The 27,554-nt window shown below is 46.8% G+C and overlaps 1 protein-coding gene across 1 annotated transcript in view; it reads right to left on the bottom strand.

The window, feature by feature from the left end:
- The window catches only part of LOC311134258 (inter-alpha-trypsin inhibitor heavy chain H3-like), a 48,145-nt gene that overhangs the window by 8,471 nt on the left and 12,120 nt on the right, over positions 1–27,554 (bottom strand). Inside the window, exon 13 of the mRNA XM_084167884.1 lies at positions 2,228–2,454. Coding sequence (XP_084024010.1) covers positions 2,228–2,454 — 227 coding nt within the window. The remainder of the gene's footprint in view (positions 1–2,227; positions 2,455–27,554) is intronic.

The following is a 27,554-nucleotide window of genomic DNA, read 5'->3' as shown; positions in this document are numbered from 1 at the left end:
AAGCCAGTGGAGTGTGCGGAGGAGTGGGGTGACGTGAGAGAACTTGGGAAGGTTGAACACCAGATGGGCTGCAGCATTCTGGATAAGTTGCAGGGGTTTAATGGCACAAGCAGGGAGCCCAGCCAACAGCGAGTTGCAGTAATCCAGACGGGAGATGACAAGTGCCTGGATTAGGACCTGTGCCGCTTTCTGTGTAAGGTAGGGTCGTACTCGGTCGAGCCTCCGTGACACAGAGAAGAGCAGTCTCAGTTGAATGACCAGTCTTGAAACCTGACTGGTTAGGATCAAGAAGGTAATTCTGAGAGAGATAGCAGGAGAGTTGGCTAGAGACGGCACGCTCAAGAGTTTTGGAGAGAAAAGAAAGAAGGGATACTGGTCTGTAGTTGTTGACATCGGAGGGATCGAGAGTAGGTTTTTTGAGGAGGGGTGCAACTCTCGCCCTCTTGAAAACGGAAGGGACATAGCCAGCGTTCAAGGATGAGTTGATGAGCGAGGTGAAGTAATGGAAAAGGTCTCCGGAAATGGTCTGGAGAAGAAAGGAGGGGATAGGGTCAAGCAGGCAGGTTGTTGAGCGGCCGGCCGTCATAAGTCGCAAGATATCATCTGGAGAGAGAGGGGAGAAAGAAGTCAAAGCATAGGCTAGGGCAGTGTGAGCAGGACCAGCGTTGTCATTTGACTTAATAAATGAGGATCGGATGTCGTCAACCTTCTTTATAGTTTTACCACCATAATCTGGCAATGGCTGTGCAGGGTGCCCTGGTAAACAGAAAACATACAATATATATACAAAAGTATGTGGACACCCCTTCAAATTAGTGGATTTGGCTATTTTAGCCACACCCATTGCTGACAGGTGAAGAAAATCGAGCACACAGCCATGCGATCTCCATAGACAAACATTGTCAGTAGAATGGCCTGACTGAAGAGCTCAGGTACGTTCAACGTGGCACCATCATAGGATGCCACCTTTCCAACAAGTCACTTTGTCAAATTTCTGCCCTGCTAGAGTTGCCTCGGTCAACTGTATGTGCTGTTATTGGGAAGTGGAAACGTCTAGGAGCAACAGCTCAGCCGCAAAGTGGTAGGCTACACAAGCTCACAGAACGGGACCGCCGAGTGCTGCAGCGTGTAGTGTGTAAAAATCGTCTGTCCTCGGTTGCAACACTCACTACTGAGTTCCAAACTGCCCCTGGAAGCAACATCAGCACAATAACTGTTCTTCGGGAGCTTCATGAAATGGGTTTCCATGGCAGAGCAGCCGCACACAAGCCTAAGTCCACCATGCGCAATGCCAAGCGTCGGTTGAACCAACCGCCGCCATTGGAATCTGGAACAGTGGAAATGCGTTCTCTGGAGTGATGAATCACGCTTCACCATCTGGCAGTTCGACAGAAGAATCTGGGTTTGGCGGATGCCAGGAGAACGCTACCTGCCCAAATGCATAATGCCAACTGTAAAGTTTGATGGAGGAGGAATAATGGTCTGGGGCTGTTTTCCATGGTTCAGGCTAGGCGCCTTAGTTCCAGTGAAGGTATATCTTAATGCTACAGCATACAAGACATTCTAGACGATTCTGTGCTTCCAACTTTGTGGCAACAGTTTAAGGAAGGCCCTTTCCTGTTTCAGCATGACAATTCTCCCGTGCACAAAGCGAGATCCATACAGAAATGGTTTGTCGAGATCGGTGTGGAATAACTTGACTGGCCTGCACAGAGCCCTGACCTCAACCCCATCGAACACCTTTGGGATGAATTGGAACGCAAACTGCGAGCCAGGCCAAATCGCCCAACATCACTGCTCGACCTCACTAATGCTCTTGTGGCTGAATGGAAGCAAGTCCCCGCAGCAATGTTCCAACATCTAGTGGAAAGCCTTCCCAGAAGAGTGGAGGCTGTTATAGAAGCAAAAGGGGGACCAACTCCATATTAATGCCCATGATTTTGGAATGAGATGTTCGACGAGAAGGTGTCCACACACTTTTGGTCATGTAGTGTATTTAAAGTCAATATACAGGTTTTAATATTAAGTTTATAGATTGACAGTCTTTGCTCTTTTATTTACTCCATTGACTCACACCATACAGTAATTGTCATTCACTGTTGTAGACAGTATGTGTTTGTATGCGTGCGCACATACGTGTGTGTGTGTATACCTATGGTGTGTGCATGAGTGTGGGTGTGCTTGTGTGCGTGCGTGTGAGTGTGTTGATGATGGTAGTTATGCTCACCGGGGAATCCAGGTTGGCCACTCATGAACTGGAAGCTTGACCCAGAGAAGCCTTGCCTGGATCCTGAGGGCTTCTCCCCCTCCTTGGGCTTGTGGGCCACCTGTGAGTCCTCTCCCTGGGGCTTGGTGACCACCATGGAGGTGAGAGTAGTCACGAAGCCATACTTCAGACAAAGATCCAGGGCCTCTTTCTTCACCTTCTCCTTTGCCTTCCCGCTTGACTGCACCCTTAAACACACACACACAAACACATGTATGATTTAAAAACAATAATACTTTTATTTGCATAAAACATTTACAAAATAGTATAAGATCATTTTTAACCTGGTTTGCAAAACCTTTATTGGGATAATCAAGTCGAGAATTAAAATTCTGTAAATTTGGCGGATAAAGTTTGAATGACACAATTACATGTGTACAACATGTAAAGACCTGCATCAATATCCTGAGAGATTTTCAGTTTCTAAAAGGACGTACAGTATTTGGGTGTTTTTGGAGCCTTTGTTCATGTTTTTTCAGTGTATCACTGGTTGGGGGTTCGTTAATTTTTTGGAGTGTCTAGACCCTTCTATAAAATGCTATTTATATCAAAAATTGAGATTTGGTTGAAAAAAAGCTAAATTCTCCTTAAAGTGGTCCATCTCTGAAATCATGTTGTGCCACATCATCACAATAAGGTTCTCGTCAATGAGTTAGGGAATAAAAAACTATCACATTTCATAACACTTTTTAATTACCTGCACTCCTGATTGCCATATCAGCCAATATGGTATGGGCATAATTGTCTTGAACACCTCCATCCGTCTATATTGCATGAGAAAGTATATATTTTTTGGAACAAATTATTCAACTCAGTTTTTTCTTCAACTACCATCACGAAACACAATTTTCTACTCTACCCCATAGAATTAGGAATTAAAATACTAGAATGGACATGAATCTTCTTATGATGGGAGAAAGGTCAGCCATTTTGGTCAGGGAAATGGTCAACCATGGTTTGCCAGTGCTGTGATAAGATATTGTTTAAAATAATTAACTTGAAGATTTTATCTGCACTGTATGTTTTTTAGCTAGCTAGCCAGCCAGTTTTAGAGGAAATATTCCATAAATTGTTTAAATGCAACAGCTTTCCAAGAAAACAAAAATATAGACATTTATAGTCAGAAAGTATTTATACCCCTTGACTTATTCCACATTTTGTTGTGTTACAGCCTGAATTCAAAATTGATTAAATATATATATTTTCTCACCGATCTACACACGATACCCCATAATGACAAAGTGAAAACTATATATTGAAAATGAAATACAGAAATATCTCATTGATATATGTATTCACACCCCTGAGTCAATACTTTGTGGAAGCACCTTTGGCAGTGTTTACAGTTGTGAGTCTTTCTGGGTAAGTGTCTAAGAGCTTCCCACAGCTGGATTGTGCAATTATGCCCATTATTATTTTTAAACTTCTTCAAGCTCTGTCAAATTGGTTGTTGATCATTGCTAGACAATTATTTTCAGGTCTTGCCATAGATTTTCAAGTAGATTTAAGTCAAAACTGTAACTCGGCCACTCAGGAATATTCAATGTCGTCTTGGTAAGCAACTCAAGCGTAGAGTTGGCCTTGTATTTTAGGTTATTGTCCTGCTGAAATGTGAATTAATCTCCCAGTGTTTGGTGGAAAGCAGACAGGTATTTCTCTAGGATTTTGCCTGTGCTTAGCTCTATTCCATTTCTTTTTTAATCCTGAAAAACTCCCCAGCATACCCATAACATGATGCAGCCACCACTATGCTTGAAAATATGGAGAGTGGTACTCAGTAATGTGTTGTATGCGCCATACTACTATGGTTGACCCTGAAAAAAAAAAAAACATTTCACTGTACCTATCCGGTGTATGTGACAATACAACAACAATAATTATTGTTAGAATTTTATTTTTACTTTTTTTGTGGATTTGCCCCAAAAATAACACTTTGTATTCAAGACAAAAAATGTATTGCTTTGCCACATTTTTTGCAATATTACTTTAGGGCCTTGTTGCAAACAGGATGCATGATTTGGAATATTTTTATTCTGTACAGGCTACCTTCTTTTCACTCTGTCAATTAGGTTAGGGACAGATCGAAATTTACTGGGGGGGAGGGGCTTGTCCAACTCAAGGTGTCATACAAAAATATGCCCCCCCCCCAAAGTAAAATATATTTTCACATGATCCTCCCCTTATACAGTCAAATAAATTGAACACCCTCCCCCGTCATATAATTAATTCAAAATAATATTTACGACCAAAAATAACAATAACTGTAGTGACCCTGTGTTTATAAACGTGTATATCGATTTAGCCACTTCAGCCTGCTTTCGTGGCACAGTCGATGCCACGCAGGGCTACGGGCCAGAAGTTTGGGGGTTCGCCGACCACCACAGACGAGCTCACTCTCTCTGCCTGTTTTATTACACTACGATCAGAGCCGGCTGCAGACAATGATCAGCTAGTGGGAAATCAGATTTTCAACATTTTGATTTCATATTTATAATTATATAAAATATATGCATCAAAGGCTTCTGTGCCAATGCACCACACAACCAATAAACAAAGCCGACTTCGGGCACTTCAATATCATGGTTTGCGTTTTCAACACCACAATAAATAGACTATTTCAATCTCGACAAGCAGAAAAACAGTGCATTCGGAAAGTATTCAGTCCCTTTGACTTTTTGCACATTTTGTGACGTTACAGCCTTATTCTAAAATTGATTAAATCGTTTTTTCCCTTCATCAATCTATATTCAATACCCCATAATGACAAAGCAAAAACACGTTTTTAGAAAAATGTGCAAATGTAAACAGCCTTATTATAATATTGATTAAATGATTTATTTTTCTCATCAATCTACACACAATACCCCATAATGACAAAGTGAAAACAGGTTTTTAGACATTTTTGCAAATTTAAATAAGTATTAAGACCCTTTGCTATGAGATCATCATTCTTAAATGAAAGAAGTTTGGAACCACCAAGACTCTTCCTAAAGCTGGCCGCCCGGCCAAACTGAGCAATCGGAGGAGAAGGGCCTTGGTCAGGGAGGTGACCAAGAACCCGATGGTCACTCTTACAGAGCTCCAGAGTTCCTCTGTGGAGATGGGAGAACCTTCCAGAAGGACAACCATCTCTGCAGCACTCCATCAATCAGGCCTTTATGGTAGAGTGGCCAGACGGAAGCCACTCCTCAGTAAAAGGCACATGACAGCCCAATTGGAGTTTGTCAAGAGGCACCTGAAGGACTCTTAGACCATGAGAAACAAGATTCTCTGGTATGATAAAACCAAGATTGAACTCTTTGGCCTGAATTCAAATGTCACGTCTGGGGGAAACCTGGCACGGTGAAGCATGGTGTGGCAGTATCATGCTGTGGGGATGTTATTCAGCGGCAGGCACTGGGAGACTAGTCAGGAATGAGGGAAAGATGAACGGAGCAAATTATAGAAAGATCCTTGAAAAAAACCTGCTCCAGAGTAAAGGGTCTGAATACGTATGTAAATGTAATATTTCATTTTTTTATGTTTAATAAATGTGCACATTTTTCTAAAAACCTGTTTTTGCTTTGTCATTATGGGGTATTGAATATAGATTGATGAAGGGAAAAAACGATTTAATCAATTTTAGAATAAGGCTGTAACGTAACAAAATGTGGAAAAAGTCAAGGGGTCTGAATACTTTCCAAATGAACTGTACATCCCTCCCTACCTTGTACAGTGGGGAAAAAAAGTGTTTAGTCAGCCACCAATTGTGCAAGTTGTCACGGAATCAGCCGAGGCTGCTCCTCCTCCTTGCTCGGGCAGGTTTCGGCGTTCGTCGTCTCCGGAGTACTAGCTGCCACCGATCTATGTTTCGGTGTTTGACTTGTTTTGTCCTGATTGTGTACACCTGTTCCCCATTATGTTGTATTGTTTCCCCTATTTAACCCTCTGTCGTGCATTGTGTGTTGTGTGTTATTGTATTAGTCTTCGGCAGTGTTAGTGTGCGGGTTGTTTTCCTCCTTGTATGGAGATGGTTTTCTTCTCTGGTTACTTTCAAGTAAAGTACGTTTCCAGTAAGCTCTGTGTCCTGCGTTTGACTTCGCCTACCGCATTTCACCGTCGCCTTCTGACAGAATAACACACCTTCCGATGGAGTCAGCAGGATCGTCCGCGCTCAGGGGAGCACTGGAGGAGCGTGTAACCCAACAAGAGGCCGTGATCCAGCACCTGGGCACCACCATCCAAGGGGTGATGGACACCTTGAGGCGATGGGAGAGTGGAGGTTTGCCCACACCTCATCCTACGATACCACCACCATCAGCCATACCCATCGGTCCATCTCCGGAGTCCAGAGGGATTCGGCTCTCGCTCCCGAGGGCTTATGATGGCACCGCGGCCGGGTGTCAGGGTTTCCTACTCCAGGTTGAACTCTACCTAGCAACCATTCACCCGGCGCCCTCGGGATACGAGAGCGTGTCTGCCCTCATCTCCTGTCTGTCCGGCAAGGCGCTGGAATGGGCTAACGCCGAATGGGGTGGGATAGACGCCGCTACGGTCAGCTATGCGGAGTTCACCCGCCGCTTCCGGGCAGTATTCGATCATCCCCCAGAGGGTAAAGCGGCGGGTGAGCGTCTATTCCACCTTAGACAGGGGAGGAGGAGCGCGCAGGAGTTCGCGCTGGACTTCCGGACGCTAGCAGCCAACACGGGATGGAATGAGAGGGCCCTCATTGACCACTACAGATGCAGCCTGAGGGAGGACGTGCGTCAGGAATTAGCCTGCAGGGACACCAACCTCAGCTTTGACCAACTGGTGGACATGTCGATTCGCCTGGATACCCTGTTGGTTACCCGCGGACATCCGGATTCTCGGCCGTCCATTCCATCCCCCAGCACTTTCGAGCCGACCCCTATGGAGCTCGGGGGTGCTGGTGCTAGGGAGACCAGAAGGGAGACCAGGAGGGAGGCCGTCCCCTGCACCAACTGTGGCCGCAGAGGACACACTGCTGGTCGGTGCTGGGGAGGGCCTCCTAGGAATCAAGGCAGTGGGCGACGCACTGATGAGTCATTCCAGGTGAGTAGGCACCCAACTCACCCAGAGCTCTCTGCTGATCATATGTGTATTAAAGTGGTGTTTCCCGAGGTTTCTCCTCACTCCCAGCATAAGGCGCTAGTAGATTCAGGCGCAGCTGGGAATTTCATTGATCGCCAGTTCACCTATAAGTTAGGGATTCCTATCGTACCTGTTGATGTGCCCTTCCCCATTCATGCCCTAGATAGCCGCCGGTTGGGGTCTGGGTTGATTAGGGAGGTCACGGCGCCTCTCCGGATGAAAACGCAGGAGGGTCATGAGGAGATAGTACGTTTGTATTTGATTGATTCTCCTGCATTTCCCGTGGTGTTGGGGCTTCCCTGGTTAACCGCTCATGACCCCAACATTTCATGGCAGCAGAGAGCTATCCAGGGATGGTCTGATCAGTGTACTGGGCGGTGTGTAGGCGTTTCCGTAGGGGCAACGACGGTGGAAAGCCCGAACCAAGTTCCCACCTTGCATATTCCACCTGAGTATGCCAATTTGGCTCTCGCCTTCAGTAAGAAGAAGGCGACTCAATTACCACCTCATCGACAGGGGGATTGTGCGATAGACATCCAGGTAGGCGCTGCGCTTCCACATAGTCACGTGTATCCTCTGTCTCAGGAGGAGACGGCCGCTATGGAAACCTACGTCACCGAATCTTTGAGACAGGGTTACATACAGCCGTCTACTTCCCCTGCTTCCTCGAGTTTCTTTTTTGTGAAGAAGAAGGATGGGGGTTTACGCCCGTGTATTGATTACCGTGGTCTAAATCAGATCACCATCAAATACACAGGGCGCGATTCTTCACAAAATTGGATCTCAGGAGCGCGTACAACCTGGTGCGCATTAGGGAGGGAGATGAGTGGAAGACAGCATTCAGTACCACCTCGGGTCACTATGAGTACCTCGTCATGCCATACGGGTTAATGAATGCTCCTTCAGTCTTCCAATCATTTGTGGACGAGATTTTCCGGGACTTGCATGGACAGGGTGTTGTGGTATATATTGATGACATTCTAATATATTCCGCTACACGAGCCGAGCATGTGTCCCTGGTGCGTCGAGTGCTTGGTAGACTGTTGGAGCATGACCTGTATGCGAAGGCGGAGAAATGTCTGTTCTTCCAGGAGTCCATCTCCTTCCTGGGACATCGGTTGTCCGCGTCAGGGGTAGAGATGGAGATTGACCGCGTTTCTGCCGTGCGTAATTGGCAGACTCCAACCACGGTAAAGGAGGTGCAGCGCTTCTTGGGTTTCGCCAATTACTACCGGAGGTTTATCCGGGGCTTTGGACAGGTAGCAGCTCCCATTACCTCTCTGCTAAAGGGGGGTCCGGTGCACCTGCAGTGGTCAGCTGAGGCGGACAGGGCGTTTAAACGTCTGAAGGACCTGTTTACCTCGGCATTCCAGGTGGAGGTGGACGCTTCCGAGGCTGGGATCGGCGCTGTGCTGTCTCAGCGCTCGGGTACACCACCTAAACTCCGCCCCTGTGCTTTCTATTCTAAGAAGCTCAGTCCGGCGGAGCGCAATTATGACGTGGGGGATAGGGAGCTGCTGGCTGTGGTTCAAGCCCTGAAGGTGTGGAGACATTGGCTTGAGGGGGCTAAACACCCTTTTCTCATTCTGACTGACCATCGTAACCTGGAGTACATCCGGGCAGCGAGGAGGCTGAATCCTCGCCAGGCAAGGTGGTCAATGTTTCTTTCCCGCTTTGTATTTAAGCTCACCTATATACCAGGGTCCCAGAACGCTAAGGCAGATGCCCTGTATCGACTATATGACACAGAGGAGAGGTCCATTGAGCCCACTCCCATACTCCCGGAGTCTTGTTTAGTGGCACCGGTGGTGTAGGAGGTGGATGCGGAAATCGAGCGGGCGTTACGTTCCGACCCTACTCCTCCACAGTGTCCAGAGGGTCGGAGGTACGTGCCGCTCGAGGTTCGCGACCGGTTGATATACTGAGCTCACACGTCACCCTCCTCTGGTCATCCGGGTATTGGTCGGACATTGCACTGCCTTAGTGAGAAGTACTGGTGGCCAACCTTAGCCAAGGACGTGAGGGTTTATGTTTCCTCCTGCTCGGTGTGCGCCCAGTGTAAGGCATCTAGACACCTGCCCAGGGGGAAGTTACAACCCCTACCCGTTCCACAACGGCCGTGGTCTCACCTATCGGTGGATTTTGTCACGGACTTCCCCCCTCCCAGGGGAACACTACGATCTTGGTCGTTGTGGATCGGTTTTCTAAAGCCTGCCGTCTCATTCCCCTGCCAGGTCTCCCTACTGCCCTACAAACTGCTGAGGCCATGTTTACACACGTCTTCCGGCACTATGGGGTGCCTGACGATATAGTGTCTGATCGGGGTCCCCAGTTCACCTCTAGAGTCTGGAGGGCATTTATGGAACGTCTGGGGGTCTCGATTAGCCTTACCTCAGGTTTTCACCCCGAAAGTAATGGGCAGGTGGAGAGAGTTATCCAGGATGTGGGTAGGTTTCTGAGGTCATATTGCCAGGACCGGCAAGAGGAGTGGTCGGGATATATTCCCTGGGCAGAGATAGCCCAAAACTCCCTCCGCCATTCGTCCACTAACCTGACGCCTTTCCAGTGTGTGTTAGGTTATCAGCCAGTTCTGGTACCTTGGCATCAGAGCCAGACCGAAGCCCCTGCGGTGGACGAGTGGTTTCGGCACTCGGAGGAAACTTGGAACGCTGCGCCTGTCCATCTGCAGCGTGCCATCAGGCGGCAAAAGGCGAGCGCCGATCGCCACCGCAGTGAGGCTCCGGTGTATGCACCAGGAGACCGGGTCTGGCTCTCGACCCGAAACCTGCCCCTTCGCCTGCCCTGCCGGAAGCTGGGTCGGCGGTTTGTGGGGCCCTTTAAAGTCCTGAGGAGATTGAACGAGGTATGTTATAGGTTACAACTGCCCAGGTATTATCGCATTAACCCCTCGTTCCATGTGTCTCTCCTCAGGCCGGTGGTGGCTGGTCCACTCCAGGAGAATGAGGTACGAGAGGCTCCTCCACCCCCGTTGGACATCGAGGGGGCTCCGGCGTACTCAGTCCGTTCCATCTTGGATTCGAGGCGTCGGATGGGGGGCCTGCAGTATCTCGTGGAGTGGGAGGGGTACGGTCCGGAGGAACGGTGCTGGGTCCCCAGGAGGGACATTCTAGATCCCTCCATGTTGAGGGACTTCCACCGGAGTCATCCGACTCGCCCTGCTCCGCGTCCTCCTGGCCATCCCCGAGGCCGGGGTCGGCGCACGGCTGGAGCCGCGCGTCAAGGGGGGGGGGGGTACTGTCACGGAATCAGCCGAGGCTGCTCCTCCTCCTTGCTCGGGCAGGTTTCGGCGTTCGTCGTCTCCGGAGTACTAGCTGCCACCGATCTATGTTTCGGTGTTTGACTTGTTTTGTCCTGATTGTGTACACCTGTTCCCCATTATGTTGTATTGTTTCCCCTATTTAACTTTCTGTCGTGCATTGTGTGTTGTGTGTTATTGTATTCGTCTTCGGCAGTGTTAGTGTGCGGGTTGTTTTCCTCCTTGTATGGAGATGGTTTTCTTCTCTGGTTACTTTCAAGTAAAGTACGTTTCCAGTAAGCTCTGTGTCCTGCGTTTGACTTTGCCTACCGCATTTCACCATCGCCTTCTGACAAAGTTCTCCCACTTAAAAAGATGAGAGAGGCCTGTAATTTTCATCATAGCTACACGTCAACTATGACAGACAAAATGAGTAAATTCCAGAAAATCACATTGTAGGATTTTTAAAGAATTTATTTGCAAATTATGGTGGAAAATAAGTATTTGGTCAATAACAAAAGTTTCTCAATACTTTGTTATATACCATTTGTTGGCAATGACACAGGTCAACCGTTTTCTGTAAGTCTTCACAAGGTTTTCACACACTGTTGCTGGTATTTTGGCCCATTCCTCCATGCAGATCTCCTCTAGAGCAGTGATGTTTTGGGGCTGTCGCTGGGCAACACGGACTTTCAACTCCCTCCAAAGATTTTCTATGGGGTTGAGATCTGGAGACTGGCTAGGCCACTCCAGGACCTTGAAATGCTTCTTACGAAGCCACTCCTTCGTTACCATATGACATTGTCCCAATCCTCTTCTGGATCATCCAAATGCACTCTAGCAAACTTCAGACAGGCCTGGACATGTACTGGCTTAAGCAGGGGGACACGTCTGGCACTGCAGGATTTGAGTCCCTGGCGGCGTAGTGTGTTACTGATGGTAGGCTTTGTTACTTTGGTCCCAGCTCTCTGCAGGTCATTCACTAGGTCCCCCCGTGTGGTTCTGGGATTTTTGCTCACCGTTCTTGTGATCATTTTGACCCCACGGGGTGAGATCTTGCGTGGAGCCCCAGATCGAGGGAGATTATCAGTGGTCTTGTATGTCTTCCATTTCCTAATAATTGCTCCCACAGTTGATTTCTTCAAACCAAGCTGCTTACCTATTGCAGATTCAGTCTTCCCAGCCTGGTGCAGGTCTACAATTTTGTTTCTGGTGTCCTTTGACAGCTCTTTGGTCTTGGCCATAGTGGAGTTTGGAGTGTGACTGTTTGAGGTTGTGGACAGGTGTCTTTTATACTGATAACAAGTTCAAACAGGTGCCATTAATACAGGTAACGAGTGGAGGACAGAGGAGCCTCTTAAAGAAGAAGTTACAGGTCTGTGAGAGCCAGAAATCTTGCTTGTTTGTAGGTGACCAAATTCTTATTTTCCACCATAATTTGCAAATAAATTCATAAAAAATCCTACAATGTGATTTTCTGGATTTTTTTTCTTCTCAATTTGTTTGTCATAGTTGACGTGTACCTATGATGAAAATGACAGGCCTCTCTCTGTCACGATCGTCGGGAACAGATGAGGACCAAGGCGCAGCGTTGCAGATGAACATACTCTTTATTAGCGATACACGACCAAAACAACAAAAACGATAACGTGACAGTCAACGGTCAAACACAAACCAACTAGAACAAGATCCCACAACCACTGTGGGCAAACAGCTTGTTTAAATGTGGTTCCCAATCAGAGACAACCAGCCACAGCTGACACGCGTTGCCTCTGATTGAGAACCACACTGGCCAACATAGAAATGGAACACATAGAATACAAATGAAACTCACACCCTGGCTCAACATACAAGTGTCCCCAGAGCCAGGGCGTGACAGTACCCCCCCCTAAAGGCGCGGACTCCGACCGCGCCAACTAAATACCACAGGGGAGGGACCGGGTGGGCACTCCGCCTTGGCGGCGGATCCGGCTCCGGGCCTGATCCCCACTCCCTCTCCAACCCCCCAAAGTACCCCTGGTCCGGTCTGGCCCCGCTGGCCGGAGCTGGACTGCACACTGATGGAGCGGATTGCTCTAGCTCCGGCGTAACGCATCTGACCGGTGCCGGACCAGGCACCAGTGGAACAGGCACGGGCCGTGCCGGACTGATGACGCCCACCACTGGCTTGGTGTGGAGAACAGGCACGGGCCGTGCTGGACTGGCGACGCACACCACTGGCTTGGTGTGAGGAGCAGGAGCGGGCCGAACCGGGCTGGCGACGCGCACCATTGGCTTGGTGCGGGAAGCAGGAGCGGGCCGGACCGGGCTGACGATGCGCACCCCTGGCTTGGTGCGTGGAGCAGGAACGGACCGGACCGGGCTGACGATGCGCACCCCTGGCTTAGTGCGTGGAGCAGCAACGGGCCGGGCCGGGCTGACGATACGCACCCCTGGCTTGGTGCGTGGAGCAGGAACGGGCTGGACCGGGCTGACGACTCGCACCCCTGGCTTGGTGCGAGTGGCAGGAACAGGCCGGACCGGGCTGGTGACGCGCACCATAGGCTTGGTGCGGGGAGCAGGAACAGGCCGGGCCGGGCTGGCGAAGCGCACCATAGGCTTGGTGCGGGGAGCAGGAACAGGCCGGGCTGGGCTGGCGACGCGCACCATAGGCTTGGTGCGGAGAGCAGGAACAGGCCGGGCTGGGCTGGCGATGCGCACCGTAGGCTTGGTGCGAGGGGCAGGAACAGACCGGACCGTACTGGGGACACACACCACTGGCCCTACACCGGGATCTGGAACGGGCCGGACCGGACTGGTAACACACCCCAGTACCTCTCGCCGTGCCTCTACACCTTCCTTCCCTTCTTTGACCAGTGGCCCCCGTAACCTGGCGGCCTCCTCTGCCAACCCGCTGGACCGCTCTATCGCGGTCTCCTGCTGCCCCGACGTCCACGTCGTGAGCCCCCCCCCAAAAAAATTCTGGGGGTCTCTCTTCCCCGTGGGCCAGGCCTCTATAGTTCTCGCCCAACTCTCGCTCTTCTGCTTCCAACTCCAGCCATTCTGCTCCTCATTTGGCTTGACCCAGTCGAGACTCTTCCTCCACTGTTCCCAAGTCCACCCTCTCTGCTCTTCATTAGGCTTGACCCAGTCGAGGTTGCCACGGAGATCTGCTAGCGACTCCCCTGGCGATGGCTCCTGGACACGCTGCTTGGTCCAGTTTTGGTGGGATCTTCTGTCACGATCGTCGGGAACAGATGAGGACCAAGGCGCAGCGTTGCAGACGAACATACTCTTTATTAGCGATACACGACCAAAACAACAAAAACGATAACGTGACAGTCAACGGTCAAACACAAACCAACTAGAACAAGATCCCACAACCACTGTGGGCAAACAGCTTGTTTAAATGTGGTTCCCAATCAGAGACAACCAGCCACAGCTGACACTCGTTGCCTCTGATTGAGAACCACACTGGCCAACATAGAAATGGAACACATAGAATACAAATGAAACTCACACCCTGGCTCAACATACAAGTGTCCCCATAGCCAGGGCGTGACACTCTCATCTTTTTAAGTGGGAGAACTTGCACAATTGGTGGCTGACTAAAAACCTTTTTTCCCCACTGTAGGCTTACCCTGTATAGAAGGCTTGGCTTGACAATCTCTGAATGTCATTCAAATGTTTGGTGTTTTCTAACAGATGTCTCTTTCCATTCATCAATTGGCCGCTGGCTGCATAGTTTGGATTGATTGATTGATTTTATTTGTCAGAATAAAAAGACATATATACACAAAGATTTTAAAAAGTGACCGGTATTGCACAATAAAGTCAGGGACTTATTTCCATTGTGGTCCCTATTAAAAAAAAACTTAAATACATATATAATTACATAGATACAGACACATTACATAGATACAGACACATTACATAGATACAGACGCATTACATAGATACAGACGCATTACATAGATACAGACACATTACATAGATAGAGACAAAATAATGCTCAACCTCCAGATGAGTATGAGGGGGGAGTTTAAATTCTTCCAAGCTTGTTTGGCTGGTAGCTTATTCTTTAAATGTTTGGGGCTGCTGTTGAACCATGATTCGCAGGCATAATCAAAGTGACACTGGACTAGCGCACTAGCTAGGTTTCCATCCAATTGATGAAAGATTTCCATGCGAATATTCTAAAATCTTCATAAAAACAATATGCAATTCCTTCAGCAAAATTCGGCGCTGGACAACATAACATGGAAGATTTTAATTTACCAGACATCCATATGCATTCAGATCCGACATACGAGGGATATTGGCCAAATGAGCCACATTTACGTGTCCTTAAAAACAGCCTATAACAAATTACAAAAACACTATTCCTTGTGTTTCGATGTGTAGCGTATGGAAAACGTTATAGATTATTTTTTTTAAATTGTTTTTTAGGCTACTTTCCTAAAACAATAACTGTCCACCTCGCGGTTCAGCTGTCAGAGATTTGAGCACTACATGTATCAGGGCATTTCATTCATAGGCCTATAGGCTTAGGTGTCCACCGTATGATATTAACATTTTAATAAATATATATATAGCCTATATAAAGGAAGAGAAGCTTAGGCCTAACCCCAGAGAGATAGAGAGAGATAGAAATATGCCGGTGGCATGCTATGACACCGCCATGCATTTATTTATGTCAGATGGCTACTGCGTCTGCTATACAGATATAGACGTACAGAAGGAGGCTAATTCGTTAATGTTCGATCAGAATATTTTGTATAAAGTTAACCATTATATTGTTAGATTATAGGATGAACTCTGGTAGGCCTGAAACAGTCTTCCTCACCTCAAGTTTAACTGTCGGATTCAGTTGGAGCGCTGGGGCACACTTCCTTCATATCAGAGGCCTGCATTAGCTAAAGCTTAATAATAGCTACATCATACCAAACCATCACAAACGTTTCTAAACGTTATTAGGGTACTATCGAAAGTATGTCAAGCCATTGTTTATAGGGAAAATATGAGCAGAAAAACAAATGTAAACGCACTACCCTCCCCTGTGCCCAATAAAAAAACACACAACCCTCCTCAAAGCAAAACATTTAAGGTTTGACAACCCTCCCCTATTTTCGACCACCCCTCCCACCCAGTACATTTGTATCTATCCCTTAGTATTGTGGAGTAACTACAATGTTGTTGATTCATTCTCAGTTTTCTCTTATCACAGACATTAAACTCTGTAACTGTTTTAAAGTCACCATTGGCCTGAGTTGTGAAATCCCTGAGTGGTTTCCTTTCTCTCCGGCAACTGAGTTAGGAAAGATGCCTGTATCTTTGTAGTGACTGGTTGTATTGATACACCATCCAAAGTGTAATTAATAACTTCACCATAGTTTTTATTTATTTACCCATCTATCAATAGGTGCCCTTCTTTGCGAGGCATTGGAAAACCTCCCTGGTCTTTGTGGATGAATCTGTGTTTGAAATTCACTGCTCGACTGAGGGACCTTACAAATAATTGTATGTGTGGTGTACAGAGATGAGGTAGTCTTTCGAAAATCATGTTAAACACTATTATTGTACACATAGTGAGTCCATGCAAATTATTATGTGACTTGTTAAGCAAATTTATACTCCTGAACTTATTTAGGCTTGCCATAACCAAGGGGTTGAATACTTATTGACTCAAGACATTTCAGCTTTTTATTTGAATTAATCTGTAAACATTTAGAAAAACATAATTCCACTTTGACATTATGGGGTATTGTGTGTAGCCCAATGAAAAAATCTGAATTTAATCCATTTAAAAAAAGTTATGGGGTGTGAATACTTTCTGAAGGCACTGTATATTTTAGAGGCAATTTATACAGAACATTTGTATAAAACCCATATAAACTCTATTTATAGGTACATTACAATATTTTAGGTTAACAACAATTATATTACACAATTTCTAATATATCACATCCCTTACTTTTATTTTCCTGCATAAGTAAAATCAGGATTATGCCTCTACTGCGATTAATTCCAATTAGACTGGTTAGGATTTCTTCTTGACCAATATGGCTGCCATTTTCACCCAATTGTGGAACTTTGAGGGTTTATGACATAGCCTTTCTAGAAATGTAATACGATCTGTATGCTCCCCCCTCGCTATGTGTGTGTGTGACTGCGTCTGTAGGCCATTGGGTTGCAATAGCAACATCAGACACACACGAAATGCCAGGTTGAACATGGTGAGATTGTTGACTCCTAAATTGCTAGTGCAGTTTTTTGCAGTTTAACAGCTAACTAGCTACTTCACATGCTGATTTTGACTATGGTATTATTGTGTGTAGCTATGTTTGCTAGCTAGCTAGCTACACTAGCTAGCTACACTAGCTAGATAGCCAGCGTGCCAAGAGAGAGAAAGAGAGAGGGTTTTGTAGTGCAAAAATTTGTTTTTGTAGTGCAATAGATTTTCACATGTTGCTCCCAACCTTATTAGAATGACAAAATGAAACATTTGTTCACAAAAAATATTATTATAATATTTTAGCTTTATTTAACACTTTAAATCATAGGAATTAGTGGTTTTGGGTGTATTATTCATTTAAATTGAATTTAGATAAATATAATCTCTATTGTTCACTGTAAAATGTGCAATGTTGATTGTATGAATCTAATGCCCCATTTCCACTGGTGCCTAAAATTAGGGCCAAATTAGGTTCAAATTTGAGCTGGCTCAAATGGAATTTCTAAATTTGAGCTGGGTCGAGGGAAACCCGGGCCAGTGTAGCCCAGTTTCACAACTGGTGCCAGCTCAATTAGAATTCGGGCTGAATATGGAATGGATGATCGCACAGAACTTTTGGAATAATTTTGAGGCGGAAATGGAACATGACGAGAGAGGATGAATTAAATGAGGTGGCAGGTGCAGTGATGACTGCTGAGAAGAAGTTGAGTGTAGAGGGAAGTAGTGTGGTGAGGAAGGGTGGGCGTCAAGTGCAAAAACAGGGATACGTGCTCAAGTGGTTCAGAGATGGAACCTGTTGAGAGTGAGGGTGAAGTACCTACGGTGAGGACTGCCGAGTTCCGGCCTCATCCCAAGGATGATAAGGATGATTTGGGGGATTGTTGAGTTGGTGAAATTAACTCAGAGTGGACTCATGATTATTTATTGTGTTTCCTCCGCCCAGAGGGAGAGGGCGCTCCGGATTACAAGATTAGGGACAATAATTGTGACGTGCTTTGCTCTCGGAGCAGGGCACCGTTGAAAAGAGTGATAACGGGGGTGGCATTAGGTGTTGAGGAGGAGCAGTTGAAATGGAATATTCCCGGTGTCTGTGACGCCTGCCATTTGGTGAGAAGTACATCAGGTGGCGAGCGTGGGGAAACAAATACATTATCTGTCATGCTTAGTTTTGATGCAGAGTCGTCACCAGTTATCCCATGAGAGCTTTTGTTCAGAAAATATTCCGGTGTTTTAGATGTCAAATGTATAGGCATATTGCAGCAGTGTGTAGGAGGGAGACACCTAGATGTGAGAAGTGTGCAGTAGGGCATGAGATGAAGGAATGTGTGGTATAGGTGGAGAAAGCTATGTGTGTGTTAGTTGTGGGGGTGATCATGGGGCTGGAGATCGGAGGTGTCCAGTGAGAGAAAGGCAGATTGAGGTCGGCAGGTATTTTTTTGTATTTTATTAGGATCCCCATTAGCTGTTGCGAAAGCTACTCTTCCTGGGGTCCACACAGAATATGAAATATTCCATAATACAGAACATTAATAGACAAGAACAGCTCAAGGACAGAACTACATACATTTAAAAATGGAACACATAGCCTACATATCAATACATACACACAAAATATCTAGGCCAAATAGGGGAGAGGCGTTGTGCCATGAGGTCTTTGAGCAATAAGAGATGGAAAGGAGTTAATAATAATGGCTCTATATAATACTGTATGCTTTCTTGAATTTGTTCTGGATTTGGGGACTATGAGAAGACCCCTGGTGGCATGTCTGGTGGGATAAGTGTGTGTGTCAGAGCTGTGCGTAAATTGACTATGCAAACAATTTGGAATTTTCAACACATTAAGAGATGCAGTCAGTCTCTCCTCAACTCTTAGCCAAGAGAGACTGGCATGCATAGTATTTATATTAGCCCTATGATTACAATTAAGACGTGGCGCTCTGTTCTGGGCCAGCTTCAGCTTAACTAGAGTCTGCAGGACTTGCTTTGTGGAGTCAAAAAGTGTCAAAAAAGCAGAACCTCTCTTTACTATGGACAGACCTCTCCCCATCTTTACCATTGAATCTACATGGTTTGAACATGATCTAAGGTAACACCAAGTAATTTAGTCTCCTCAACTTGTTTATATTCAGAACCACATTTCTGTAAAGCTTAGAGAGGATCTCATGTACTGTTGAAGTAATATGGCTACAGGTTCATCTGCCTCACCTAAAGCCCATTCTGGTGGGAAGCTGCTATAGACCACCAAGTGCTAACAGTCAGTATCTGGATAGCATGTGTGAAATGCTTGATAATGTATGCAATATCAACAGAGATGTATATTTTCTGGGTGATTTAAATATTGACTGGCTTTCATCAGGCTGCCCACACAAGAGAAAGCTTCAAACTTTAACTAGTGCCTGCAACCTGGTTCAGGTTATCAGTCAACCTACCACGGTAGTTACAACCAGCACAGGAATGAAATCATCAACATGTATTGATCACATCTTTAATAATGCTGCAGAAATTAGCTTTAAAGCAGTATCCAAATCCATCGGATGTAGTGATCACAATATAGTAGTCATATCTAGGAAAACCAAAGTTCCAAATGCTGGGCCTAATATAATGTATAAGAGGTCATACAATAAGTTTTGTAGTGATTCCTATGTTGTTGATGTAAAACATATGTGTTGGACTGTGGAGCAACCAGATGCTGCACTTGACAAATTTATGAAATTGCTTATTCCTGTTACTAATAAGCATACACCCATTATGAAAATGACTGTACAAACTGTTAAGTCCCCATGGATTGATGAGGAATTGAAAAATGTAATGGTTGAGAGGGATGAGGCAAAAGGAATGGCAAATAAGTCTGGCTGCACAACCGATTGGCAAACGTACTGCAAATTGAGAACTCATGTGACTAAACTGAATAAAAAGAAGAAGAAACTACACTATGAAACAAAGATAAATGACATAATGAATGATAGTAAAAAGCTTTGGAGCACCTTAAATGAAATGTTGGGCAAAAAGTCAAACTCAGCTCCATCATCCATTGAATTAATAGCTCATTCTTCACAAACCCCACTGATATTGCCAATCACTTTAACAATTTTTTCATTGGCAAAATTAGCAAACTTAGGCATGAAGCCGACCAATCAGCCTGTTACCAACCCATAGTAAACTTTTGAACAAAATTGTGTAACCCTGGATTGTAAACTGTCATGGTCAAAACACGTTAATACAACAGTAGCTAAGATGGGGAGAAGTCTGTCCATAAAAAAGCGCTGCTCTGCCTTTTTAACAACACTATCGACAAGGCAGGTCCTACAGGCTCTAGTTGTCTCTACCGCTGCCACCACAACCTCTATTTTCTGTGACTTTCGATCCATTTCTGCAGGACAATTGACAAGCATGGTTATAAATGCTAAAAAGCCCACCTTACTGAATCACATTCTTCCCATTACTCTCTCTTGATCTCTGCCTACTAATAATAATATGCCATTTAGCAGACGCTTTTATCCAAAGCGACTTACAGTCATGTGTGCATACATTTTTACATATGGGTGGTCCCGGGGATCAAACCCACTACCCTGGCGTTACAAGCGCCATGCTCTACCAATTGAGCTACAGAGGACCACTCACAGGAATCCTCTCAGGATCCCTCACCCTGTACCCATCTTCCTCTACCACTCTCTTCACTGCTTCAGCATACAACAATTTCTGCACTATTCTAACCCTGGCGTGGTGTGGTGTAATGTTCTCTCAAATTTTTCTTGAGCTTGATGAAAGCCAGTTAATATTGAAATCACACAGAAGATATCCCTCTTTGTTGATATCACATAAATTATCAAGCATTTCACACATATTATCGAGATACTGACTATTAGCACTTAGTGGTCTATAGCAGCTTCCCACAAGAATGGGCTTTAAGTGAGGCAGATGAACCTGTAGCCATATTACTTCAACAGTATTTAAAATGAGATCATCTTTAAGCTTTACAGGAATGTGTCTCTGAATATAGACCGCAACACCGCCCCCATAGGCATTTCTGTCTTTTCTGTAGATGTTATAACCATGTATTACTACCACTGTATCATCAGATGTATTATCTAAGTGAGTTTCAGAGATAGTCAAAATATGAATGTCATCTGTTACTAGCAAGTTATTGACTTCATGAACCTTGTTTCTTAGGCTACATATGTTAATGTGGGCTATTTTTAGCACTTTTCTGGGATGCTTGAATGTTTTTATTGCTTTACTGGGGAGCTTATCAGAAGTAGAAGTATGTTATTTATATTTGAGCTGATAGTGCAGGGTGAGCTGCACACAGTGGACTTCGTACTAAGGCACACCGCCTCAGTGCTAACAGTAAGACTCTGGTTCATAGGCATATGATTACTGCATACAATAGCTGTAGGATCAACAGAGGCATTCAGGGAAGTTAGGGGGACATCAATTAAGTTACTTACATTGTGTCTGCCAACGCCCTTGGGATAATGTACATTTGCTGCAGCATAATGACAACTCAGCGACACAATGGTAGGGATTAACTGAGCTGGTCTTGGGTCATTGATAACTCATTGTCTCAACGCAGCCTTGCGTAGGGGCATAGAGCAGTAGAGTAGAGGCACTTACAGAAGTTGCACACATGGGGAACATATTTAGTAGCCTAGGGTCCGGGAAAAATTGGCCTTTTATAAATGCATTTCATGCAATTCTACGTCATTTTACATGACTGGAGAGGTTGGCATAATCTTTTTAATACTGCACAAATGTCACGGATTCTGCCGAGGCTGCTCCTCCTCCTTGCTCGGGCAGGCTTCGGCGTTCGTTGTCACCGGAGTACTAGCTGCTACCGATCCATGTTTCTATGTTCTACTTGTTTTGTCTGATTGTTCACACCTGTTTGCCATTATGTCTTGATTTCTTCCCTATTTAACCCTCTGGCTCCCACAGTGTTTTGTGCGTGTTTGTTATTGTATGGTTGTCGTCTGGTGAGCGGGTTTGTTCCTCCCTGCGTGGAGGTTATGTTCTTTACGTTTACTACGAGTAAAGTACGTTTGCGAATGTCTATTCCACCTCAGACAGGGGAAGAGGAGTGCGCAGGATTTTGCACTGGACTTCAGGACTCTGGCTGCCAGTGCAGGATGGAATGAGAGGGCCCTGATCGACCACTACCGATGCAGCCTAAGGGAGGACGTTCGTCGGGAACTGGCCTGCAGGGACACCAACCTTAACCTGGACCAACTGGTGGACATGTCAATCAGGCTGGATAACATGTTGGCAACCCGCGGACGTCCGGATCAGGGGCCGTCCATTCCATCCCCCAGCACCTCCGACCCTACTTCTATGGAGCTCGGAGGTGCTGCACTTAGGGAGACCGGGAGAGGGGCCGTCCCCTGCACCAACTGTGGCCGCAGAGGACACACTGCTGGTCGGTGCTGGGGAGGGTTTTCGGGAGTCGAGGCAGTAGGCAGAGCACTGGTAGACCGTCTCAGGTGAGTAGGCACCCTACTCACCCAGAGCTTCCTGTTGCACATATGTGTATTGATATTGTATTTCCAGAGTTTTCCCCTCATTCCCAGCATAAGGCGCTAGTAGATTCAGGCGCAGCTGGGAATTTTATTGATCGTCAGTTTTCACGGCGTTTAGGGATTCCTATTGTGCCTGTTGATGTGCCCTTCCTTGTACATGCATTAGATAGTCGCCCTTTAGAGTCAGGCCTGATTAGGGAGGTCACAGCTCCACTCTGGATGAGGATTCAGGAGGGTCATGAGGAGAAACTTAGTCTCTATCTGATTGATTCTCCTGCGTTTCCAATGGTGTTGGGGCTTCCCTGGTTAACTTCTCATGACCCCACGATTTCATGGCAACAGAGGGCTCTCAAGGGATGGTCAAGTCAGTGCTCTGGGAGGTGTGTAGGGGTTTCCATAGGGGCAACTACGGTGGAAAGTCCAAACCAGGTCTCCACCATGCACATTCCCCCCAAATATGCAGATTTGGCTCTAACCTTCTGTAAAAAGAGGCCGACTCAATTACCACCCCATCGACAGGGGGATTGTGCAATAAATCTCCAGGTAGGTGCTGCACTTCCCCGGAGTCACGTGTATCCTCTGTCACAGGAAGAGACGGCGGCTATGGAAACATATGTCTCCGAATTTCTGGGGCAGGGATACATTCGGCCTTCCACTTCACCTGTCTCCTCAAGTTTCTTTTTTGTGAAGAAGAAGGATGGTGGTTTACACACGTGCATTGACTACGGTAGTCTTAATCAGATCCCAGTTAAGTACAGCTATCCACTACCTCTAATTGCTAGTATGACGGAGTCATTGCATGGGGCGCGCTTCTTCACGAAATTGGATCTCAGGAGCGCGTACAACCTGGTGTTATCCGGGAGGGAGATGAGTGGAAGACGGCATTCAGTACCACATCTGGACCCTATGAGTACCTCGTCATGCCGTACGGGTTGATGAATGCTCCATCAGTCTTCCAATCATTTGTTGATGAGATTTTCAGGGACCTGCACGGATAGGGTGTAAGGGTGTATATTGATGACATTCTTATATACTCCACTACACGGGCCGAGCATGTGTCCCTGGTGCGTAAGGTGCTTGGTCGACTGTTGGAGCATGACCTGTATGTCAAGGCGGAGAATTGTTTGTTCTTTCAAGAGTCCATCTCCTTCCTAGGGCACCACCTGTCCGCGTCAGGGGTGGAGATGGAGATTGACCGCATTTCGGCCGTGCGTAATTGGCCGACTCCAACCACGGTGAAGGAGGTGCAGCGATTCTTGGGGTTTGCCAACTACTACCGGAGGTTTATCCGGGGCTTTGGTCAGGTAGCGGCTCCCATTACCTCCTTGCTGAAGGGGGGACCGGTGCGACTGCGGTGGTCAGCTGAGGCGGACAGGGCTTTTGGTCACCTGAAGGACCTGTTTACCTCGGCTCCAGTGCTGGCTCATCCGGATCCCTCCTTGGCCTTCACAGTTGAGGTGGACGCGTCCGAGGCTGGGATAGAAGCTGTACTGTCTCAGCGCTCAGGTACGCCACCAAAACTCTGCCCCTGTGCTTTCTTTTCGAAGAAGCTCAGCCCGGCGGAGCGCAACTATGATGTGGGGGACCAGGAGCTGTTAGCTGTGGTTAAAGCTCTGAAAGTGTGAAGGCATTGGCTTGAGGTGGCTAAACACCCTTTTCTCATTTTGACTGACCACCGCAATCTGGAGTACATCCAGGCGGCGAGGAGATTGAACCCTCGCCAGGCAAGGTGGGCCATGTTTTTCACCCGTTTTGTTTTCACCCTTTCTTACAGGCCAGGTTCCCAGAACGCTAAGGCAGATGCTCTGTCCCGACTGTCTGACATGGAGGAGAGGTCCATGGAGCCCACTCCCATACTTCCGGCGTCGTGTCTGGTGGCACCGGTGGTATGGGAGGTTGACGCGGACATCGAGCGGGCGTTGCGTACCGAGCCTATTCCCCCCCAGTGTCCAGAGGGTCTTATGTACGTGCCGCTAGAGGTCCGCGATCGGTTGATCTATTGGGCTCACACGTCACCCTCCTCTGGTCATCCTGGCATCGGTCGGACAGTGCACTGTCTTAGTGGGAAGTACTGGTGGCCCACTTTAGCCAAGGATGTGAGGGTTTATGTTTCCTCCTGCTCGGTGTGCGCCCAGTGTAAGGCCCCTAGACACCTGCCCAAAGGGAAATTACAACCCCTACCCATTCCACAACGACCGTTGTCCCACCTATCGGTGGATTTCGTTACAGATCTTCCCCCGTCACAAGGGAACACCACGATCCTGGTCGTTGTGGATCGGTTTTCTAAGTCCTGCCGTCTCATTCCTATGCCCGGTCTCCCTACGGCCCTACAGACTGCGGAGGCTCTATTTACACACGTCTTCCGGCACCACGGGGTACCTGAGGATATAGTGTCTGATTGGGGTTCCCAGTTCACCTCACGGGTCTGGAGGGCATTCATGGAACGTCTGGGGATCTCGGTCAGCCTGACCTCAGGGTTTCACCCCGAGAGTAATGGGCAGGTGGAGAGAGTAAACCAGGATGTGGGTAGGTTTCTGCGGTCTTATTGCCAGGACCGGCGGGGGGAGTGGTCAGTGTTCATTCCCTGGGCAGAGATGGCCCAAAACTCCCTCCGCCACTCCTCCACTAACCTTTCTCCATTCCAGTGTGTATTGGGTTATCAGCCGGTCCTGGCACCATGGCATCAGAGCCAGATCGAGGCACCTGCGGTGGACGAATGGTTTCGGCGCTCGGAGGAGACCTGGAACGCTGCCCATGTACGCCTGCAGCGGGCAATCAGGTGACAAAAGGCGAGCGCCGACCGCCACCGCAGTGAGGCCCCGGTGTATGCACTGGGGGATCGGGTCTGGCTCTCGACCCGAAACCTGCCCCTGCCCTGCCGGAAGCTGGGTCGGCGGTTAGTGGGGCCATTTAAAGTCCTGAGGAGATTGAACGAGGTATGTTATAGGTTACAGCTTCCTCCTGAGTATCTTATTAACCCCTCGTTCCATGTGTCTCTCCTCAGGCCGGTGGTAGCTGGTCCACTCCAGGAGTCTGAGATACAGGAGGTTCCTCCACCCCCACTGGACATCGAGGGGGCACCGGCGTACTCGGTCCGTTCCATCCTGGATTCGAGGCGTCGGGTGGGGGGCCTGCAGTATCTCATGGAGTGGGAGGGGTACGGTCCGGAGGAACGGTGCTGGGTCCCTAGGAGGGACATCCTCGATCCCTCCATGTTGAGGGATTTCCACCGTAGTCATCCGACTCGCCCCGCGCCTCGTCCTCCTGGCCGTCCCCGAGGCCGGTGTCGGCGCACGGCTGGGGCCGTGCGTCAAGGAGGGGGTACTGTCATGGATTCTGCCGAGGCTGCTCCTCCTCCTTGCTCTGGCAGGCTTCGGCGTTCATCGTCACCGGAGTACTAGCTGCTACTGATCCATGTTTCTATGTTCTACTTGTTTTGTCTGATTGTTCACACCTGTTTCCCATTATGTCTTGATTTCTTCCCTATTTAACCCTCTGGCTCCCACTGTGTTTTGTGCGTGTTTGTTATTGTATGGTTGTCGTCTGGTGAGCTGGTTTGTTCCTCCCTGCGTGGAGGTTATGTTCTTTACATTTACTACGAGTAAAGTACGTTTTCGATTAGCTCTGTGTCCTGCGCCTGACTTCGTCCTACCGCATCACACTGACAGCCTGACAACAAAGTAATTGTAATAACAGGCTACTTTGACACTGACAAACTGAGATCAATAAATAAAATAAAAATGACCTTATCTTAAAATCCATGAATAGTCTAGGCCTAGATGTATGGAGACATATTGTAGGCTACAATATGAGGAGGAAATTATAGTCCTAAAAATGCTTTCCCGTTTCACTGACTCACCCAATGATGTGCAGCTCATTCCTTTGTGATAGCCCACGTGGCGCTCATGCCAAAAGCCTATCTCTCTCTTGTTTTACTTTGTAAAACAATATATGGAAGTTGATCAAATATTTTGGTAGCCTACAGAAGACAGATTAGTCTTCTCTTTTCAGCAGGAGCCATTTGCTTTCCAACCTGTGTTTTCCCGCTAATGTATTTGAAATATTGCGAAAGGCCTGTTGTCTGCATGCTGTTTGTTTACTGACAGATTTGTTGGGCTACATCCACAGCTAGGCTATTTAAAACAAAGAAGCTATTGGTCCTCTGTGGCTAAATGATAGGCCTTCTCATGGTGTAGTAGGCTATTCTGAATTATTTCATTTATTTTTGAAAAGACAGCAATGATTCTATAACTTTGGCTAATTTATTTGTATTTATCAGGGGTGCTGCAGCTCCACCGGAACCCTTCGCAGGGCTATGATTCTATTAGGAAATAAATGATGAAGTGCAACTCTGGAGAGATGATAGTTGCAGGCTCATGTCTATCAGAGCAGGGAGAGGGAGAGAGATCATAGAAAATGAATCTCATTCTAGTTCTGTGAAAGATACAGGCGCGCTTCTCAAACAACGACTGCACGCGTTGGTCTCAAACATACTGTTCCAGTAGGATCCGGCTCAAATTAAGCACTGGTTATGGGTAAAAGTCCACAATGAAACTGACATTAAATGTGGAGAATGATACATTTGCATCTGTTGGCCATAAATTAGCCTATTAATTGCTATGCCTATGTAGGCTACTGTAGCCTACCATTGGTTATCCCACTGGCTATAGGGTGAACGCACCAATTTGTGAGTCGCTCTGGCTAAGAGCGTCTGCTAAATGACGTTAATGTGCCCTTGAGCAAGGCACTTAACCCTAATTGCTCCTGTAAGTCGCTCTGGATAAGAGCGTCTGCTAAATGACTAAAATGTAAAATGTAAATGTAAATTTAATACAATAAATACGTTGAAATGATAATATCAATGGAGTCATTGAAAATCAATTTGTGCCACTTGTGTAGCCTACCTGGAGCTGGCAAACAGATTTAATAAATAGCCTATAACTTCAGTTTATTGTTGTTGTAGCCTTGTGTTATTATACAATTATTAATGGACATGTTTAGTTAATGAAATTGGAAGTTATCAATTGTGATCATAGTCACAATTCTATCGCAATTGCCGATCAGCTGTTGTTAGAATGCATTAGATTGAAGGCAACAGTCAGTCAGATTAGGCTACAGGTAAATAAAACACTGGCTGTTGTTGACAAGCACATGCCTATTCAGTTCCTATCTATATTTTTACATTTGATTCAGTGATTGAAAGTATGACCCCAG

The sequence above is a fragment of the Coregonus lavaretus genome (assembly GCF_964263955.1).
Source record: "Coregonus lavaretus genome assembly, chromosome: 8".
NCBI classification, from domain to species: domain Eukaryota; kingdom Metazoa; phylum Chordata; class Actinopteri; order Salmoniformes; family Salmonidae; genus Coregonus; species Coregonus lavaretus.
Note: the sequence above shows the minus strand (reverse complement) of the source record. Positions and strands in the feature narration are given on the sequence as shown.